Here is a 21,874-nt window from a genome sequence, read left to right as displayed (position 1 = left end):
TTGAATCCATCAGTGTTTTTCTGTACTTCTCCAAAAGACAGATTGGAGAAGTACAAGAGTCAAAGAGCTCTGAGGCATCTCTAGGTTAATTACAACCTGACCGTGTTACACCTTAATGTCATTTGAGGACTACCATGTGTAGAGCTGGATTTAGCAGTGGGTTTAAGTTAAATGCACGAGGACACGACATACCTGAATGCCGTCCAGCGAGTGTGTGAGCATGTGAGTGTGAGCCATGCACAATAATCCCATATACAGGCTAAAAACTTCTCTGGCCAGTTGTTCTGTTTGTGTGAACCGACATACAAACAGCCCAATTCATTTTGTTCAACATCTGGAAAGAGAAACATGTGCATGTACAACACACTCCCTTTCCAGACGTGAAGCCATTGTGTTGGTGCAAGCACAACATAAAGGTGAGATTTATTAGATCCATGTTGGGGTTTGTGATTATGTTTACCAAATGCAAACATAATCATGCCAATTGCAATAACTCTACCGGTATTGTTCTACTATCATTTCAACATCAAATAGCTTGTGAAGTTTTATAAGAGGACAGCTTTTGTACAGTAATATATATATATATATATATATATATATATATATATATATATATATATATATATATATATATATATATATATATATATATATATATATATATATATATATATAAAGAATGAAAAACAAATCAAAGTTTGGAAATGATCTTGGTCGACTCTGAGGGTCAAACTCACTTACACTGAAAAAACAGTAAAACTCAGCCATGAGAAAGTTTAGGTTGTGAGAAAGATGAGTAAACTAAACTGCAGAAAATTAACTAAAGCAGCTTTATGCAATACAACATTAGTCACTGCTAACATAGGTCTCTGACCCCTTAAAACTCACACATTATTAAACAAGCTGTGCCAAAACAACACACTGTGGATCAATAAAGGACACAAAGAGGAGCAGTGGGAAGGCACTACGGCCCCCAGGGTCCTGCTAAAATTACACACAACCAGGACTACTTGTTATTGAGGCTTTGTACGCACAATCTCATGCACATAAACACCCCTAGTGAGGGCAAATGCTCTAAAGCCATTAAGGCCTGCGCCTTCTGTCACTGTGGCACACGTGCATAAAGCCAAGCTTGCTTTTCAGTTTTCTGTCCCTTCATCTCTTTTCCACTGCTGTCCTCATTCCACACGTGTCACTGGAGCAGGGAGACAGATGGCGTCCTCCTGACCGCGGGTACAACACAACTCAGATTAGACTAAACAAACTCGCATGAAAAGGAAGAATATTATACATGCAAGCTGGAGAAAAAATGTCAAAAAGGTTTTTAAAAAAGAAAGACAAAAAGCTCTAGCAATAGTAATGACTGTACAGGACAGACGGAGCACGATCCGCTTCACATGTGCTGCTGATTCCTGGAACCAATCAGCAGAAGTTCAGAGGACAACAGGAAGTCAGGGTCGGGCCGATGACCCCACACATTCCTGTTTTTCAGTGACTGCTTTATTCTCTGGCCTATACTTCTACCTATCTGGCCATTTTCCTCTTCACCCCCACCATCCCTCCTTCTGTCATCCTGTTCCTCTCTGGCTCCACTCCACTGAGTGGACTCTGCAGGACCCATTTCATCTGGATGTCTCCTCCTCCCCATCTGTTAGAAGCACTAATGTTTTCCCCTTTACTTTTCTATTTGACGTTTGCTAAACAAGCTTCTTTCATCTTCATTTGTCTTATCCTTCTCCTTTTTGTCTTTGCAGAAAGCTCTACTTCAAACGAAGTAGCCGTGTAGATTAGGGGAACCTCAAAAATCCTCTCACAACATGAAGAAACTAATCTTTAAACTAAAGTGACACTCACATAAAATCCAGCAAAGACACAATTTTGCTATACTGCCATAATTCAAAATTAACAAACTGAATGAAAACTGCTTTTGGAGATGTTTAAAAGGCATCTAAAATAGAATGATCTACAATAAAACTCAGTAATGCTCTAATCCCAACTGTGGAGGGCTTCCTCTCACCTCAATGGTTGAGTTCATGAGGTTCTTCCTGCTGAGCGTCATGTTGAGTGTGTTGTTTTGACTCAGCATGGGTGTCTTCATAAATACAAAGTCACTACGACTAGATATAGTGGAGTAGCAGGGTCGATAGGTGCGTGTGTGTGGCTCCTGGGGCCCTCCCACCACCTCCATATATCGTATGGGTCCGTCGGTGTTGAGCTGCAGGTGCAGGTCTTTGCTGGGCCTCTGATGGTAGCGGCTGGACCTGTGGCGGCCATAGCAGCAGCATTCAGAGTCTCCCAGCCCTGAGTCGCGGTGCCTAAGGCAGCGCACCATGAGAACCATAAATGTGATGAAAGCTACACCCGACACACATGCAAGAGAGATGATGAGATATAAAGTGATGTTAGACATTCCGTTGTGGTGGTAGAAGTGGTTGTGGCGAGTGTTCACTGGAACATCGATGGCTGTGGCTTTCTCATCCACAGTGACAGTGATGTTCACCGAGCTGGACCTTGGTGGGTCACCATTGTCCTGGATGATGACTGTTAGGTCATAAGTATAGCCCTCTTCCTCTTCGGCCCATTTGCGGGCTGTGCGGAGCTCCCCGGTGTGGGCCCCGATACGGAACATGCCAACATTTGGTCCAGGAGCGATCGAGTAAAACAACCACGCATTGTGCCCACTGTCTGCATCCACCGCCACCAGTTTATTTATGATGTGGCCTGGGCCAGCAGATGGGGGCACAGTGAGCTGCAGTCTTTTGTCTTTTGGGTAGGAGGGATGAACAATCACTGGTGAGTTGTCATTCATATCCACAACAAAGACATGTACAGTGACATTTGTTGCCAGTGGGGGTTCCCCTGCGTCCCGGGCCTGCACCTGAATGCGGAAAGCATTGAGCTTCTCATGGTCAAGGGAGCGCATGCTGTATATGTGTCCAGTTTCTGGGTTAATGTACACATAAGAAGAGATAGGCGAATCCTGGACCATGCTGGGAAGGATGGCATAGGAGACCCGAGCATTCTCACCCAGATCGGAGTCTGTGGCAGAAACAGCAGCGATCGGGGAGCTGGGGGAATTGTTCTCAGGGATGTCCACAGAGTATGAAGGCTGGGAGAAAGATGGAGCATTGTCATTTACATCCAAGAGCTTCACTACAAAACTTTTCTGAGAAGAGAGGGGTGGGGAGCCAGCATCAGTCGCCTTGATAACCACTGTGTACTCTGGGACAGTTTCTCGGTCCAGGCTGCCAGCAGTTTTCAAACTATAATGGCCATCAAAGGCTAAAATAAGTTTAAATGGTAAACCTGGTGGGATGGTTAATGTAACCTTTCCATTGTCTCCAGAGTCCAGGTCTTTAGCGGTTATGACAGCAATCATTTTCTCTGGAGGCGAGTCTTCTCTGATGGAGCTGGTCGGTGACATCAGTGTCACCTCCGGGGCGTTGTCATTCACATCAATGATGTCCACTATGACGTTACAGGAACCCTCCATGGCAGGGTATCCCCCATCTCTGGCCTGCACCGTGATGTGATAAGATGCGGCCTTCTCATAGTCTACATCCCCCTTCACACGGATCTCCCCGCTCTTGGAGTCCACAGTGAAAAGCTGGAGAACACGTTCTGGTGTGTATTTACTAAACAGGAATGATATTTCACCGTTGCTGCCAGAATCAGCGTCAGTCGCATTTAATTTTGTAACTAAAGTGCCCTGTGCAACGTTTTCCGACAGCGTCACCTTCGTCACCGTCTCGGCAAAAACCGGAGCATTGTCATTTACATCCAGAATTCCAATGAGCAAAAGTGTTGAGCCAGACTTCTCCGGCTGACCCCCATCCACGGCAGTGAGCAACAGGCGAAATGAAGCCTGTGTTTCTCTGTCCAGAGGTTTATCCACGACAAGTTCTGGAAACTTGCTGCCGTCACTCTTAGTCTGCACATTCAGTGTAAAAAAGTCATTCGTAGCCACATGGTAAGTGCGTAAGGAGTTGGTGCCCACGTCTGGATCGTGTGCGCTTTCCAGGCGGAACCGTGTGCCCGGCGCGGCCGCCTCCGACACCTCCAGAGAAATATTGCTGGTTGAAAACTGCGGCGCGTTATCGTTCACGTCCAGGATGTCCACCATGACGCGATGAATCTCCAGTGGGTCCTCCAGCATAATTTGTATTTGTTGCGAACACGTTGGATTCAGTTCGCACAGTTGTTCCCTGTCAATTTTTTGTTTAATAATTAAATCACCAGTTGCCTGTTTCACCTCGAAATACTCCACCGCTGACTCGGAGACCACCCGTAACTTCCTCTGGACGATTCTCTCAGCCGTGTAGCTCAGATCTTTCGCGATGTTTCCAACCACAGAGCCTGGATTTAGTTCTTCTGACACGGAGTATCTGAGCTCAGCGGACGCTGAGCCCACGCAGGCTAGATAGAGGTAAATCCTCCACAGCGTCCCTCCTCCGGAGCGCTTCCTCTGCCTGGAGTCCATTGTGCTGCGCTCCCAGGATCGGGAAAGTTTCTAACTTCTTTCACCGTCACGTATCCATAACTAAGTGTTAAAACGAGCCTACACGGCTCGTTGTAAACATTTCCACTCTAAAAGCAAAGCGATGGAAAGCTTTAATATGGTCATGGCGGCCGACATTAAAGAGAAAAAAAAAAAAAGAAAATCACGGAGAAAAGTCAAAGTTGTCCTTGGCTCCACCAAAACTCTGCTCTGTCTCCTCCGCCTCACTCTCTCCATGGGCGGGGAGAGACCACAGAAGCCTGCCCTCTCATTGGAAGACAAAGCTGGAGCAGCGCTGTCACACTTCCAACACCCACACCAAACTTTTCAGTGACTTCTCTTTCAGAGGCGAGTAAAGAACAAAACTTTAAAGTTTTAGGAAGTTTGAAAGGGCAAATGGAAGAGAAAGAATATGAAAAGGTACTCTTTGCACAACAGTGGGCGTTTAAGTAAATGAGACATTTGCCTCCTGTCAGATTTGTCTCCGCACCGTGAAAACTAATGTTAAACAAATAACACAGAGACCTGTGTGCTCTACTGCCGCGTGAGGGCGTAGTTTCCAAAAAACCTTTTGACTTACAGTAACTTTACTTTTTATCTGGACTTAATAAGGATCACGTAAAAAAAGTAGTAATGCTCATTCTTAAAATTATTATTTTAAAAGGCCAGTTTAAGTTTGTGAGGATGACAACTGAAAAAGAAAGTACAAATTATGTAAAAAGTATTTAGCAATTGTATCTCATAGAATTCGATTACTTTAAATAAGGAAAAGAAAAGACAAACTAAAATATACAACTATTTGGATTAATGCATTAAAAATCAATCTAGACAAAATTATAAATATGGAAAAAGAACCTCCAATGAAGGAATATGTTTCTTAAAAATACATTTGCTTTAAAGATGCAGAATGCATTCTGTGGTGTTAATCCTTTTTTATTTATTTGTTGTGGGGATTATTTTCAATCTCACTCTAGCTAAAAAGTTTTTAACTTATTTTTCAATTTAAGCCATGTCCTCAGAAATAGACTAAACAGAACGCAAAATAAAATCCATGACGCGTAACCTCAAAATACGCACTAAGGGACAGAATAAATCTAAAAATTTAAGCAGAAGCGAGCCGGTAAACGAATGTGTGTACACTATAGTTGCTGTTTTTTTTTTTAGCTCACCTGTTGGCTCTCAAAGGTCCAGGTGCTGTCGGGTAAAGACGCGTCCAGAACACTGATGACTTCTTTAAAGTCTGTGGTGCTGCTGGGTTTGATCAATGTGAAATCACTGTACTCTGACATCGGAGACATGCAGGACCTGAACGACTGACTCTGAGACATCATGTCTCCTCCCAGGACCTCCACGTATTTTATAGGTCCATCAGTGTTGAGCTGAATCTGCAGGTTCCTGTTGGGGTTCTTGTAATCATCACAGTCGCTCCTTCTCATGCAGCAGCTCCCGCTGCTTCTGCTGCCCCTGATGCATTTCACCGCCAGGACGAGAAAAGTCACCAGAGAAAGCACGGACACTGAGGCCAGAGACAGAATCAAATAAAGGGTGATTCTGCCAGTTTTCTTGCTGGGCTCGGACATTTTGTGTCGGAGGTCTAAAATGGGTTCGTGGAGACCGTCCTCCAGTAGGATGGACACCGTGGCGGTGGCGGACTGAACCGGTTGCCCGTCGTCCTTGATCTCTATCAGCAGCCTCTGAGAGGAGTCGTCCTGCTCGTACACAGCGCGTTTAGTCCTCACCTCTCCTGTGTACTGATTGACGGTGAACAGAGAGGTGTCTGTGGCCTCCGCCAGTCTGTACGAGATCCAGGCATTATGGCCCGAGTCAGCGTCCACGGCCGTTACCTTGGTAACCAGGTGACCCGCTTTAGCGGAGCGGGGCATCCTCTGATGAGAGAGGGAGCCCAGGGCAGCGGAGGAGGGGTAAATAACAGCGGGGGTATTATCGTTCTGGTCCAGGATGAAAACATGGACAGTGGCGTTGCTGCTGAGAGAGGGAGAGCCCTGGTCCTTTGCCTGAACCTGAATCTGAAACACTTTCAGCTTCTCATAGTCAAACGAGTGCATGCTGTAGATACTCCCGTTATCTGAGTTAATGTAAACATAAGACGAGACAGAGACGTCCTGCACTTTAGAGTCCAGTATGGAGTAAGATATCTTTGCATTTTCACCTGAATCCAGATCAGATGCTGATACTGAATAAAGTATAGATCCTGGTAATCCATTTTCTTTTAAATACACATTATAGGACGACTGAGAAAAATTAGGAGGGTTGTCATTTACATCAGTGATGCTGACATGAATAGTTTTCGTACTGGACAGTTGTGGAGTACCTGAATCAGTGGCGGTTATCTCAATATTATACTCAGAAGCGCTCTCTCTGTCTAAAGTTCCGCTGGTAACCAGCGCATAATTATTAGAAAATGAAGGCTTCAGATTAAAAGGGGGACCTTTGGCGAGATGTAGAGTTACCTTACCGTTATCACCGGAGTCAAGGTCTTTTGCGCTTATCAAAGCAACTACAGTACCACTTTGCGCGTCTTCGCGCACAGGTTTCGGCTGAGAAGTAAAAACAATTTCAGGGGCGTTATCATTAAAATCTGTGATGTCTACCTGAACACGACAGTGGCCTTCCATTTGAGGACTGCCTTTGTCCTTTGCGATGACATCAATGTCATATGACTTAACAGTCTCATAGTCTAAATCCCCTTTCAGAGTTATTTCACCCGTTAAAGGGTGAATATCAAAGGCTGACAGTACAGAAGGAGGTGCACGAGGCCCAAATGAAAATTCAACTTCACCGTTTGAGCCTTCGTCTGCATCTGTCGCTTTGGGTTTAATAATAACTATTCCTTTCAAACTTTTTTCACCCAAAGATATTTTGTACAAGTTTTTGTCAAACACCGGAAAATTATCATTATTATCAAGAACAGTTATAGTTATTTGTGTAGTTCCAGACCTTACGGGATTTCCTCCGTCTAACGCTGTCAGCAATATTTTGTGAACAGACGTTTTCTCTCGGTCAAGAGTTTTTTCCAAAAAGAGCTCCGGGGCAGCCTTGCCACCCTCAATTTCTTTTATCTTCAGGGAGAAGCAGTCGTTTTTACTGAGTGTATAAGATTTAAGTGAATTGCTCCCAACATCTGGGTCCCCTGCGCTCTCTAAAGGAAAGCGCGTACCAACAGCCGCCGATTCGGCTATATATAAAGAAATCTCGTTTGAAAGGAAATTTGGAGAATTGTCATTAATATCTCTTATTTCAACTTCGATTCGATGCAGCTGTAGCGGATCCTCGATTACAACCTGCAGAGGCAATATGCAGCTGGTGCTTTGTCCACATAAAGCCTCTCTGTCTATTCTGTCATTCACCACTAACTCGCCCTTCCCCACATCCACGCTGAAATGCTGCCCACCAGCCTCGGAGGGGACACGTAGTTTACGCTCCAAAATGTCCGATAATCCCAAACCCAGATCTTTTGCGAGACTTCCAACCACAGAACCCCGTTTCAGCTCCTCTTGTATGCTGTAACGAGTTTGTCCGTGTATTGTATTCCACAGGAGGAAGAAATGATGCCACCAAAGCGCCTGCCATCTCCAGTCTCGGTGTTCTTTCCTCTTTGTCATCCTCATTCTACAAACGAACCCGTTTCCATTCCATAGAAGCGCAGACAAGAGAGAGAAAAAAAGGAATATCCGGCGAGCGCAACATATCCAGTTGTAATGGGAGCTATTTCTGGTCAAACATTAAATAAAGACATGATGTTGAGCTCTAAATGTATGAATTATTTGCTGACTGTTCGCCCACTCTGAGCGTTGTGGTGGCTGAAGCTGCAGGGGGGAGGGACTAGATCTCTTTCTACAGTGATGAATTCTATTGGTTCACAGCATCCACCACTGATTTCCAGTCAGAGAAACACTAGTAAAGACACATCTACCTCATTTTTGATGCATGATAAGACAAAGAAACAGCAAAGTGAGATATTTTAATGTACATCAGAGAATATGAAAAAAAAGCCATAAATATTACTCAGTATTACTCAGGATTGTAAATATATTTTGTACAACTATGCTGTACTTTGATGATAAAATTAACCATTTCTTTCATTAATTCTGTGTCAACATTCGGTGAATCCTCTACCCTTCTTGGGATTACGGTCGCTGTCCAGCAGTGCAGTGCTGAAATGCTTTGCTCTAAAATGCACTGAATATTTGACGCTTTTCCCCCCACAGGTTTAAAAAATAATACTCAGCAGAGTGCAGGAACGGACATCAGCAGAAAGTGTTTTTTTCGTTAGGATACATTTAACTTTCACAAAATGTGTTTAATGTGGACGTAAATCTATGTAAACGACCATTAAAGCGACTCTATGCTCACCTGTTGGCTCTCAAAGGTCCAGGTGCTGTCGGGTAAAGACGCGTCCAGAACACTGATGACTTCTTTAAAGTCTGTGGTGCTGCTGGGTTTGATCAATGTGAAATCACTGTACTCTGACATCGGAGACATGCAGGACCTGAACGACTGACTCTGAGACATCATGTCTCCTCCCAGGACCTCAACGTATTTTATAGGTCCATCAGTGTTGAGCTGAATCTGCAGGTTCCTGTTGGGGTTCTTGTAATCATCACAGTCGCTCCTTCTCATGCAGCAGCTCCCGCTGCTTCTGCTGCCCCTGATACATTTCACCGCCAGGACGAGAAAAGTCACCAGAGACAGCACGGACACTGAAGCCAGAGACAGAATCAAATAAAGGGTGATTCTGCCAGTTTTCTTGCTGGGCTCGGACATTTTGTGTCGGAGGTCTAAAATGGGTTCATGGAGACCGTCCTCCAGTAGGATGGACACCGTGGCGGTGACGGACTGAACCGGTTGCCCGTCGTCCTTGATCTCTATCAGCAGCCTCTGAGAGGAGTCGTCCTGCTCGTACACAGCGCGTTTAGTCCTCACCTCTCCTGTGTACTGATTGACGGTGAACAGAGAGGCGTCTGTGGCCTCCGCCAGTCTATATGAGATCCAGGCATTATGACCCGAGTCAGCATCAACTGCTGTTACCTTGGTAACCAGGTGACCCGCTTTAGCGGAGCGGGGCATCCTCTGATGAGAGAGGGAGCCCAGGGCAGCGGAGGAGGGGTAAATAACAGCGGGGGTATTATCGTTCTGGTCCAGGATGAAAACATGGACAGTGGCGTTGCTGCTGAGAGAGGGAGAGCCCTGGTCCTTTGCCTGAACCTGAATCTGAAACACTTTCAGCTTCTCATAGTCAAACGAGTGCATGCTGTAGATGCTCCCGTTATCTGAGTTAATGTAAACATAAGACGAGACAGAGACGTCCTGCACTTTAGAGTCCAGTATGGAGTAAGAGATCTTTGCGTTTTCACCAGAATCCAGATCAGATGCTGATACTGAATAAAGTATAGATCCTGGGACTCCGTTCTCTTTCAGATACACATTATAAAAGGACTGGGTAAAAACAGGTGTGTTGTCATTCACATCAGTGATGCTGACATGAATTGTTTTCTTACTTAACAGAGGCGGGGAACCTGAATCAGTCGCTGTTATCTCAACATTATATTCTGCAGTTTTTTCTCGGTCTAAAACACCAGCAGTAATCAGAGCATAATTGTTTGAAAAAGAAGCTTTCAAACTGAAAGGAGATCCTTGGGCAAGTTTTAATGCCACATTGCCATTATTGCCTGTATCGAGATCACGTGCACTTATTAAAGCTACCACTGTACCTTTAGCTGCGTCCTCTCGTACTGGACTGGGTTTGGAAGTTAACATTATTTCTGGCACGTTATCATTGACGTCAATTACAACTATTTGTACGCGACAGTGACCCTCCATTTCTGGAATTCCTTTGTCCTTTGCAGTGATACTTATTTCAATCTTACTACTGCTCTCATAATCTAACGCGTTCAATAAGATAATTTCGCCTGTATCTGAATTCATCTTAAAAATGGACAGCAGCGACTGGGGTGTGCTGTCAGCAAATCTGTATTCAATCTCTGCATTGACTCCCTCGTCTTCATCTGTGGCTTCAACTTGAACAAGCACAGAACCGACGGCACTATTTTCAGGCACAGAAACATTATACAACGTCCTTTTAAACACCGGGACGTTGTCGTTATTGTCCAACACGGTCACAAGGATATTTGTGGTTCCAGTTTTCACTGGGCTGCCTCCGTCTAACGCCGTCAGTAGCAACTGATGTTCGCTCTGTTTCTCTCGGTCTAGCGGTTTCTCCAGCACGAGCTCAGGAACATGTCGGTCACCAGACAGTTCCTTCATTTTCAAGCTAAAGCATTCGCTTTTACTTAATGTATACGACTTTACCGAATTACTGCCAAAATCCTGATCCTGCGCGGTGTCCAAAGGAAAGCGTACACCAGCAGCGGTAGATTCGGCTATCTTTAGATGCCGCTCTTCTTTCATAAAAACCGGAGAGTTGTCATTTACGTCTCTTATTTCTACTTCTATCCGGTGCAGCTGTAGTGGATTCTCTGTCACAACTTGCAGTGATAGAACACAGCTGGCGCTTTGTCCACACAGAGCCTCTCTGTCTATTCTATCGTTCACCACCAGCTCGCCCTTCCCCGCATCCACGCTGAAATACTGCTCGCCAGCCTCAGAGGCGACACGCAGTTTACGGTCCAAAACGTCCGATAATCCCAAACCGAGGTCTTTTGCTAGATTTCCAACCACGGAACCCCGTTTCACTTCCTCCGGGATGCTGTAACGAGTCTGTCCTTCTATTGTAATCCTCAACAGAACGAAATGGTACCACCAAAGCCCAAGCCATTTCCACCCTCGATATCTCATTCTCTTTGTCATCCACGGCGGTTGCCCGGTCCGCTACAATGTTGTATTTCCCATGAAGATATTCATCCACGTAATCCTGACTTTGAAGTCCTCAGTAATACGGAAATTCTTCGACAATAAGGTCAAGTATGACTAACAGAACGCATGATAAAGACGTGACGTACTAAATGCATCTCCTCTCCGGCTCTGAGCGCAGTGAGGGTTGCTGTGAGGAGAGCGAGTGGGGGAAGGACTAGATCTCTTTGTACAATTCTGTGAACTATTGGTCTCCATCTTCCAGCCCATCAGTCCAATCACAAGAAGCCGAAAATGCCTACGAAGCTACAGCAGGAATCACAGCAGGCGCAACATCACGTAAATAAATAAATAAATAAATAAATAAATAAATAAATAAATAAATAAATAAATAAATAAATAAATAAATAAATAAATAAATAAATAAATAAATAAATAAATAAAGTGATAAATAAATGAATTCTGGATCTACACCTTAATAAAAGCTAGTTTCACTTTAAAGGTTTTGATTCAAAGAATGTTTTTCTTTTCTATTACGGTCTTTTCTTCCTTTCATTTTTGTTTTACAAATACATATTGTACTGCAAAAAAAAATAAAAAATAAAAAAAAAATCAACAAAAATGAAATGTACAGGAACAATAAAATAGCTTAATAAAGCCCAGGAGAGACATTAAAAATTAAATAAAAATATCAACAGATTATTATCCAAACGTTTGACAGTTATATGTTGTAAATATAAGTGTGTGTGTGTGCCTTTGATCCACCTAGTTTTATGGATTTTGGTTCATGTTGATGGGTTTTAGGCTTTAAATTGAAGGGCTGATTGAGGTAAGTGTAACTTTTAGCACTGCAAAACTTTGCAGGTCCTAATGAACCTTTTTAAAATTTTTTTTATAAAAAGTCCTTAAACATATTGAAACAAACAACCGATTTTGGCTTAAGTGAAAATAAATTACTGTTATTTAAACATTTTAAATGTTCATTCATTCATTCATTGTTTCTTGAGTAGAGGCCCCCAAACAATACCAATCCCCGTGCTCCAGCCGTCTTTGTGAACTAATGTCGCTGTCCAGGCCAGCAGTGCTGAAACACTGAAACGCAGTCAGAACTTAACGTTTGGCTGCGACAGATGGCAAGAAACAGAAAGAATAAATAAGTGATTAATATAATTTTGCAACATAGTATATTTTAATGCCTGCAATGAGACGAATTGTCCAATAGAGAAAATTAAGAAATCTTAAACCTTATAAGTTTAAGATTAAAAGAAATAAATAAAAAAATAAGGAAGAAGATATGAAATGCTTTAGTTTTCAGGGAACAAATGGACGAATCGCCAATTGATTTTTATGCTCGTTAAACATGTAGTAAAAATATAGTGGAATTGTTTATTGAAATTTGATTGATTTTTAGCTCACCTGTTGGCTCTCAAAGGTCCAGGTGCTGTCGGGTAAAGACGCGTCCAGAACACTGATGACTTCTTTAAAGTCTGTGGTGCTGCTGGGTTTGATCAATGTGAAATCACTGTACTCTGACATCGGAGACATGCAGGACCTGAACGACTGACTCTGAGACATCATGTCTCCTCCCAGGACCTCCACGTATTTTATAGGTCCATCAGTGTTGAGCTGAATCTGCAGGTTCCTGTTGGGGTTCTTGTAATCATCACAGTCGCTCCTTCTCATGCAGCAGCTCCCGCTGCTTCTGCTGCCCCTGATACATTTCACCGCCAGGACGAGAAAAGTCACCAGAGACAGCACGGACACTGAGGCCAGAGACAGAATCAGATAAAGGGTGATTCTGCCTGTTTTCTTGCTGGGCTCGGACATTTTGTGTCGGAGGTCTAAAATGGGTTCATGGAGACCGTCCTCCAGTAGGATGGACACCGTGGTGGTGGCGGACTGAACGGGTTGCCCGTCGTCCTTGATCTCTATCAGCAGCCTCTGAGAGGAGTCGTCCTGCTCGTACACAGCGCGTTTAGTCCTCACTTCTCCTGTGTACTGATTGACGGTGAACAGAGAGGCGTCTGTGGCCTCCGCCAGTCTGTATGAGATCCAGGCATTATGGCCCGAGTCAGCGTCCACGGCCGTTACCTTGGTAACCAGGTGACCCGCTTTAGCGGAGCGGGGCATCCTCTGATGAGAGAGGGAGCCCAGGGCAGCGGAGGAGGGGTAAATAACAGCCGGGGTATTATCGTTCTGGTCCAGGATGAAAACATGGACAGTGGCGTTGCTGCTGAGAGAGGGAGAGCCCTGGTCCTTTGCCTTAACCTGAATCTGAAACACTTTCAGCTTCTCATAGTCAAACGAGTGCATGCTGTAGATGCTCCCGTTATCTGAGTTAATGTAAACATAAGACGAGACAGAGACGTCCTGCACTTTAGAGTCCAGTATGGAGTAAGAGATCTTTGCGTTTTCACCAGAATCCAGATCAGATGCTGATACTGAATAAAGTATAGATCCCGGTAATCCATTCTCTTTTAAATACACATTATAGGAGGGCTGATTGAATATTGGAGGATTGTCATTCACATCAATGATAGTTACTGGTATAACTTTTTTACTAGAAAGTGGAGGAGAACCAGAATCGCTGGCTGTTATCTCGATATTATACTGTGAGAATTTTTCTCTATCCAAAGGGCCGCTTGTAACCAGCGCATAATTATTAGAAAATGAAGGTTTAAGAGCAAAAGGAGAACCTTTATTTGACTGCAGCGTAACTTTGCTATTATTACCAGAGTCAGCATCACGTGCATTAAGCAAAGCAACTACGGTACCGCTCGGTGCGTCTTCCCGCACAGGTTGAGGGTCTGAGGTCAAAACAATTTCTGGTATATTGTCATTAATATCTAAAACATCTATCTGTAAATGACAGTAACTTTCCATTTCTGGAACTCCTTTGTCTTTCGCAGATATTTCTATTTTATATGATGCCTCTTTCTCATAATCTAAATGTCCTCTCAAATATATTTCTCCTGTTGATGGTATAATTTCAAAAATGGATAAGACGGACTCTGGGGTCCTCGAACCAAATGAAAATTCAATGTCTCCGTTATTTCCCTCATCTGCATCATTAGCAGTAATTTTAATTATAGACGTGTCCTTGGCAGCACTCTCCTCCAGAGAGACAGTGTAGGTATTTTTTTCAAATACAGGAAAATTGTCATTATTATCAAGAACAGTAACTACAATTTCTGAGGAACCGGAAAGCGCTGGATTGCCTCCATCTACTGCTGTCAATTTTAGCTTATGAACAGCTTTTTTCTCTCGATCAAGAGCCTTTTCTAACACCAACTCGGGAACCGCTCTGCCACCATTAACATCTGTAAGGGGTTTTCAATAACAAGTTGCAAAGGTAAAACACAGCTGGCGCTTTGTCCACATAAAGCCTCTCTGTCTATTCTGTCGTTCACCACGAGCTCGCCCTTCCCCGGATCCACGCTGAAATATTGCTCGTCTGCCTCAGAGGCGACCCGCAGCTTACGGTCAAAAATGTCAGATAATGACAAACCCAAATCTTTGGCGAGATTCCCGACCACAGAACCCGGTTTCAGTTCCTCCGGAATGGTGTAACGCGTTTGAGCTTCTATTGTAGTCCACAGGAGAAAGAATCGCTGCCACCAAACTGCTTTCCATCTCCAGCCTCGGTATCCTATTGTCTTTGTCATCCCGGTCTCTCAAGAATTATTTTCCAGTGAGGTGATCAAAATGTGGCCTGTATCATTCATGGTAGTAAAATATCAATCCAATGTAAGATTCCAAAGTTAAGGTTAATAAATATTTCCATCTCATTTGTTTGCTTTAGGTCTATTTGTAACATCGCTCCGTTTCATCCATCTGCTTGTAGAGGTAGAGATTGTGACTGTGTGTCTGGATGGGGGAGGGACTAGATCTCTTTGTACAGCTTTGCGTTTCATTGGTGCTCACTACACACTTCTATCATCCAGTAAGAAAAGTGGTGAGGATTTTATTTAAAGACGAGTGTGCTGAAAAGCTCAGCATCAGTGCAACGGAGGAAGGAGAAACAAATCTCCACCGAACTCATAAATAAAGACGAAGCACGGCTGATTTTAAAATGTGATGACTAAAAAAACAAACAAACAAACAAAAAAACAATATAGATGCTGTGCTTTACATAAATTTGAAACAAACTGCGAAACAAAGCTTTACTAACAAAAGCATTTTCAGTAGTTTATGTTTCGTATCAGAAATATTGTTGAAGTTGTAGCTGTTCAGGGTTGAGGTGCTGGAAAAAATCATTGAACTGAAAGACATTGATACAAGATAAAGGAAGTTTTGATCATACAAGAATATTTCGAGGTGAAAACGAATATCATATACTGAATACGCCTTCAAGAAAATAAGCTAATTGACACATCAATTTGCCACAAGTAACAATAACAGACATAAAAAAACTCAAGAAAAAAACCGCTAAAAGATCGCTTTCACTCCGCAATGCAAGTTATATAAAGAACATATGGATATTAAATCACTGATTTTATGTATAAAGATTGCTGCTCCTTTGACTCACCTGTTGGCTCTCAAAGGTCCAGGTGCTGTCGGGTAAAGACGCGTCCAGAACACTGATGACTTCTTTAAAGTCTGTGGTGCTGCTGGGTTTGATCAATGTGAAATCACTGTACTCTGACATCGGAGACATGCAGGACCTGAACGACTGACTCTGAGACATCATGTCTCCTCCCAGGACCTCCACGTATTTTATAGGTCCATCAGTGTTGAGCTGAATCTGCAGGTTCCTGTTGGGGTTCTTGTAATCATCACAGTCGCTCCTTCTCATGCAGCAGCTCCCGCTGCTTCTGCTGCCCCTGATGCATTTCACCGCCAGGACGAGAAAAGTCACCAGAGACAGCACGGACACTGAGGCCAGAGACAGAATCAAATAAAGGGTGATTCTGCCAGTTTTCTTGCTGGGCTCGGACATTTTGTGTCGGAGGTCTAAAATGGGTTCATGGAGACCGTCCTCCAGTAGGATGGACACCGTGGCGGTGGCGGACTGAACCGGTTGCCCGTCGTCCTTGATCTCTATCAGCAGCCTCTGAGAGGAGTCGTCCTGCTCGTACACAGCGCGTTTAGTCCTCACCTCTCCTGTGTACTGATTGACGGTGAACAGAGAGGCGTCTGTGGCCTCCGCCAGTCTATATGAGATCCAGGCATTATGACCCGAGTCAGCGTCCACGGCCGTTACCTTGGTAACCAGGTGACCCGCTTTAGCGGAGCGGGGCATCCTCTGATGAGAGACGGAGCCTAGAGCGGCGGAAGAGGGGTAAATAACAGCGGGGGTATTATCGTTCTGGTCCAGGATGAAAACATGGACAGTGGCGTTGCTGCTGAGAGAGGGAGATCCCTGGTCCTTTGCCTGAACCTGAATCTGAAACACTTTCAGCTTCTCATAATCAAACGAGTGCATGCTGTAGATGCTCCCGTTATCTGAGTTAATGTAAACATAAGACGAGACAGAGACGTCCTGCACTTTAGAGTCCAGTATGGAGTAAGAGATCTTTGCGTTTTCACCAGAATCCAAATCAGACGCTGATACTGAGTAAAGTATAGATCCTGGGACTCCATTCTCTTTTAAATACACATTATAGGAGGGCTGATTGAAATTTGGAGGATTGTCATTCACATCAATGATAGTTACTGGTATAACTTTTTTACTAGAAAGTGGAGGAGAACCAGAATCACTGGCTGTTATCTCGATATTATACTGTGAGAATTTTTCTCTATCCAAAGGGCCGCTTGTAACCAGCGCATAATTATTAGAAAACGAAGGTTTAAGAGCAAAAGGAGAACCTTTATTTGACTGCAGCGTAACTTTGCTATTATTACCAGAGTCAGCATCACGTGCATTAAGCAAAGCAACTACGGTACCGCTCGGTGCGTCTTCCCGCACAGGCTGAGGTTCAGATGTCAGAACAATTTCTGGTATATTGTCATTAATATCTAAAACATCTATCTGTAAATGACAGTAACTTTCCATTTCAGGAACTCCTTTGTCTTTCGCAGATATTTCTATTTTATATGATGCGTCTTTCTCATAATCCAAATGTCCTTTTAAATATATTTCTCCTGTTGATGGTCTAATTTCAAATATGGATAAGACGGACTCTGGGGTCCTCGAACCAAATGAAAATTCAATTTCTCCATTAGATCCCTCATCTGCATCCGTAGCAGTAATTTTAATTATAGACGTGTCCTTGGCAGCACTCTCCTCCAGAGAGACAGTGTAGGTATTTTTTTCAAATACGGGAAAATTGTCATTAATATCAAGAACAGTAATTACAATTTCTGAGGAACCGGAAAGCGCTGGATTTCCTCCATCTACTGCTGTCAATTTTAGCTTATGAACAGCTTTTTTCTCTCGATCAAGAGCCTTTTCTAACACCAACTCGGGAACCGCTCTGCCACCATTAACATCCTTCATTTTTAGTGTGAAGCATTCGTTTCTTGTCAAAGTGTAAGACTTGACAGAATTAACCCCAACGTCTAAATCCTCCGCGGTTTCCAAGAGAAAGCGAGTTCCTACTGCTGCCGATTCTGCAATTTTCAAAGGCAATTCTTTTGCTTGAAACACGGGAGAATTATCATTAATATCTTTAATTTCAACCTCCAGTCGGTGTAAATGTAAGGGGTTTTCAATAACAAGTTGCAAAGGTAAAACACAGCTGGCGCTTTGTCCACATAAAGCCTCTCTGTCTATTCTGTCGTTCACCACGAGCTCGCCCTTCCCCGGATCCACGCTGAAATATTGCTCGTCTGCCTCAGAGGCGACCCGCAGCTTACGGTCAAAAATGTCAGATAATGACAAACCCAAATCTTTGGCGAGATTCCCGACCACAGAACCCGGTTTCAGTTCCTCCGGAATGGTGTAACGCGTTTGAGCTTCTATTGTAGTCCACAGGATAAAGAGCTGATGCCACCAGATCGCCTGCCATCTCCAGTCTCGGTACACCATTTTCTTTGTCATCCCCGATCCGTTAGCTCGTAATATTTCCCATCATGAAAATTATGGCACTCGTCCAGTTCCAAGAAGATTCAAATAGAATCTTAAACAATGCAAAATCATTTACATTCATTCCTTCAAATGAAAATCAATTATTTTATTCTAAGGTCCGAGCTACAAGCGCCTCACTGCTATCTAATTCAAATGCATTATGAATGTTTTGTGGTGCTGAAGCTGACGGAGGAGGGGGTAGATCTCTTTGTACTTTCCTCGTCTGCTATTGGAGCACAGAGCGTTTCCCCGTCATCCAACGAGAAGCGCTTTGAGCAGAGCATTTAAAGATACAGCAGCGCTTCTGAAAGCAGCTCGGCACGCTGTTATACAGTTGTGTTACATGTACTTTAACTTACTAATGGATTAAAAATAACAATAAAAAAAATTAAATTATATATATATATATATATATATATATATATATATATATATATATATATATATATATATATATATATATATATATATATATATATATATATATATATATATATATATATAGTTGTCGCTGTCCAGCATGTGGTGCTGAAAAAATCATGTATTTCGTGAAAGACATGATATGTAAAGGGAAGTTTTGATCATACAAGAATATTTCGAGGTGAAAACGAATATCATATACTGAATACGCCTTCAAGAAAATCATCTAGACACATCAATTTGCCCCATGTTACAATATCATAAACTGTTTGACAACTCAAGAAAAGAACTGTCTTCCACATGATGCTGCAAAAAGTTAGATTAAAACATAAACAATGCAACTTATATATAGAACATATGGATATTAAATCACTGATTTTATGTATAATGTGATGCTCCTTTGAGCTCACCTGTTGGCTCTCAAAGGTCCAGGTGCTGTCGGGTAAAGACGCGTCCAGAACACTGATGACTTCTTTAAAGTCTGTGGTGCTGCTGGGTTTGATCAATGTGAAATCACTGTACTCTGACATCGGAGACATGCAGGACCTGAACGACTGACTCTGAGACATCATGTCTCCTCCCAGGACCTCCACGTATTTTATAGGTCCATCAGTGTTGAGCTGAATCTGCAGGTTCCTGTTGGGGTTCTTGTAATCATCACAGTCGCTCCTTCTCATGCAGCAGCTCCCGCTGCTTCTGCTGCCCCTGATGCATTTCACCGCCAGGACGAGAAAAGTCACCAGAGACAGCACGGACACTGAGGCCAGAGACAGAATCAAATAAAGGGTGATTCTGCCTGTTTTCTTGCTGGGCTCGGACATTTTGTGTCGGTGGTCTAAAATGGGTTCATGGAGACCGTCCTCCAGAAGGATGGACACCGTGGCGGTGGCGGACTGAACCGGTTGCCCGTCGTCCTTGATCTCTATCAGCAGCCTCTGAGAGGAGTCGTCCTGCTCGTACACAGCGCGTTTAGTCCTCACCTCTCCTGTGTACTGATTGACGGTGAACAGAGAGGCGTCTGTGGCCTCCGCCAGTCTATATGAGATCCAGGCATTATGGCCCGAGTCAGCGTCCACGGCCGTTACCTTAGTAACCAGGTGACCCGCTTTAGCGGAGCGGGGCATCCTCTGATGAGAGAGGGAGCCCAGGGCAGCGGAGGATGGGTAAATAACAGCGGGGGTATTATCGTTCTGGTCCAGGATGAAAACATGGACAGTGGCGTTTCTGCTGAGAGAGGGAGAGCCCTGGTCCTTTGCCTGAACCTGAATCTGAAACACTTTCAGCTTCTCATAATCAAACGAGTGCATGCTATAGATGCTCCCGTTATCTGAGTTAATGTAAACATAAGACGAGACAGAGACGTCCTGCACTTTAGAGTCCAGTATGGAGTAAGAGATCTTTGCGTTTTCACCAGAATCCAGATCAGATGCTGATACTGAATAAAGTATAGATCCCGGTAATCCATTTTCTTTTAAATACACATTATAGGAGGACTGATTGAATATTGGAGGATTGTCATTCACATCAATGATAATTACTGGTATCACTTTTTTACTAGAAAGTGGAGGAGAACCAGAATCACTGGCTGTTATCTCGATATTATACTGTGAGAATTTTTCTCTATCCAAAGGGCCGCTTGTAACCAGCGCATAATTATTAGAAAATGAAGGTTTAAGAGCAAAAGGAGAACCTTTATTTGACTGCAGCGTAACTTTGCTATTATTACCAGAGTCAGCATCACGTGCATTAAGCAAAGCAACTACGGTACCGCTCGGTGCGTCTTCCCGCACAGGCTGAGGTTCAGATGTCAGAACAATTTCTGGTATGTTGTCATTAATATCTAAAACATCAACCTGTAGTCGACAGTGGCTCTCCATTTCTGGAACTCCTTTGTCTTTCGCACATATTTCTATTTTATAGGAGGTGGATTTTTCATAATCCAAATTTCCCGTCAAATAAATATCTCCAGTTAATGATTTTATTTCAAAAATGGATAAGACGGACTCTGGGGTCCTCGGACCAAAAAAGAACTCTATTTCTCCGTTCGGTCCCTCATCTGCATCAGTAGCAGTAATTTTAATCACAGAGGTGCCCTTCTCAGTATTTTCTGGTAAAGAAATTTTATACGTATTTTTTTCAAACACAGGAAAATTATCATTATTATCAAGCACAGTAATTGTGATTATCGCTGTGCCGGACAGGGCCGGATTTCCCCCATCGACTGCTGTCAATTTTAGTTCATGAACAGCTTTCTTCTCTCTATCAAGAGTTTTTTCTAACACTAGTTCGGGGACTGCTCTACCATCATCTACCTCCTTCATTTTTAGCGCAAAACATTCGTTTCTTGACAAACTGTACGATTTTACTGAATTACTTCCTACATCCAGATCCTCTGCATTCTCCAATGCAAAGCGAGTTCCCACCGCTGCTGATTCTGCGATTTTTATAGACAGTTCTTTTGCTTGAAACCTTGGAGAATTATCATTGATATCTTTAATTTCTACATCAAGTCGGTGTAAATGTAAGGGGTTTTCAATAACAAGTTGTAAAGGTAAAACACAGCTGGAGCTTTGTCCACACAGAGCCTCTCTGTCTATTCTGTCGTTCACCACCAGCTCGCCCTTCCCCGCATCCACGCTGAAATACTGCTCGCCAGCCTCAGAGGCGACCCGCAGCTTACGGTCAAAAATCTCAGATAATGACAAACCCAAATCTTTGGCGAGATTTCCAACCACAGAACCCGGTTTCAGTTCCTCTGGGATGCCGTAGCGAGTCTGTGCTTCAATTGTAGTCCACAGGATAAAGAGCTGATGCCACCAGATCGCCTGCCATCTCCAGTCTCGGTACACCATTTTCTTTGTCATCCCCGATCCGTTAGCTCGTAATATTTCCCATCATGAAAATTATGGCACTCGTCCAGTTCCAGGAAGATTCAAATAGAATCTTAAACAATCCAAAATCATTTTCATTCATGCCTTCAAATGAAAGTCAATTATTTTATTCTAAGGTCTGAGCCATAAGCGCCTCACACTGCTATCTAATTCAATGCATTATGAACGTTTTGTGGTGCTGAAGCTGATGGAGGAGGGGGTAGATCTCTTTGTACTTTCCTTGCC

General features: G+C 43.4%; 3 protein-coding genes and 1 pseudogene across 52 annotated transcripts in view; all 4 read right to left on the bottom strand.

Annotated features, from left to right (window-relative positions):
- LOC122836611 (protocadherin gamma-C5-like) overlaps nt 1-21,874 on the bottom strand; it is a 249,501-nt gene that overhangs the window by 10,110 nt on the left and 217,517 nt on the right. For 4 of the 50 annotated variants that reach the window (XM_044126276.1, XM_044126277.1, XM_044126287.1 and 1 more), the window contains exon 1: nt 5,668-8,309. The exons of 40 other annotated variants lie outside the window; for them this stretch is intronic. In XM_044126276.1, the coding sequence (XP_043982211.1) occupies nt 5,668-8,127 (2,460 nt within the window). In that variant the 5' untranslated portion in view covers nt 8,128-8,309. Of the gene's footprint in view, nt 1-2,017; nt 4,737-5,667; nt 8,310-8,872; nt 11,510-21,874 lie in introns of those variants that run through there. 6 more of the 50 variants (XM_044126275.1, XM_044126284.1, XM_044126278.1 and 3 more) reach the window with 5 other exon arrangements.
- On the bottom strand, nt 12,722-15,175 carry LOC122836624 (annotated as a pseudogene).
- On the bottom strand, nt 15,825-18,466 carry LOC122837428 (protocadherin gamma-C5-like). The gene has a single exon (XM_044127782.1). It carries the CDS (start codon nt 18,309-18,311, stop codon nt 15,825-15,827), a length of 2,487 nt encoding a protein of 828 aa, XP_043983717.1. The 5' UTR covers nt 18,312-18,466.
- On the bottom strand, nt 18,497-21,771 carry LOC122837427 (protocadherin gamma-C5-like). Its single transcript, XM_044127781.1, has 2 exons — nt 19,132-21,771; nt 18,497-18,564 (listed from the first exon to the last, which is right to left on the bottom strand). Exons 1-2 carry the CDS (start codon nt 21,620-21,622, stop codon nt 18,497-18,499), a joined length of 2,559 nt encoding a protein of 852 aa, XP_043983716.1. The 5' UTR covers nt 21,623-21,771.

Source organism: Gambusia affinis, linkage group LG09, assembly GCF_019740435.1.
Source record: "Gambusia affinis linkage group LG09, SWU_Gaff_1.0, whole genome shotgun sequence".
Taxonomy (NCBI): Eukaryota; Metazoa; Chordata; class Actinopteri; order Cyprinodontiformes; family Poeciliidae; genus Gambusia; species Gambusia affinis.
Note: the sequence above shows the minus strand (reverse complement) of the source record. Positions and strands in the feature narration are given on the sequence as shown.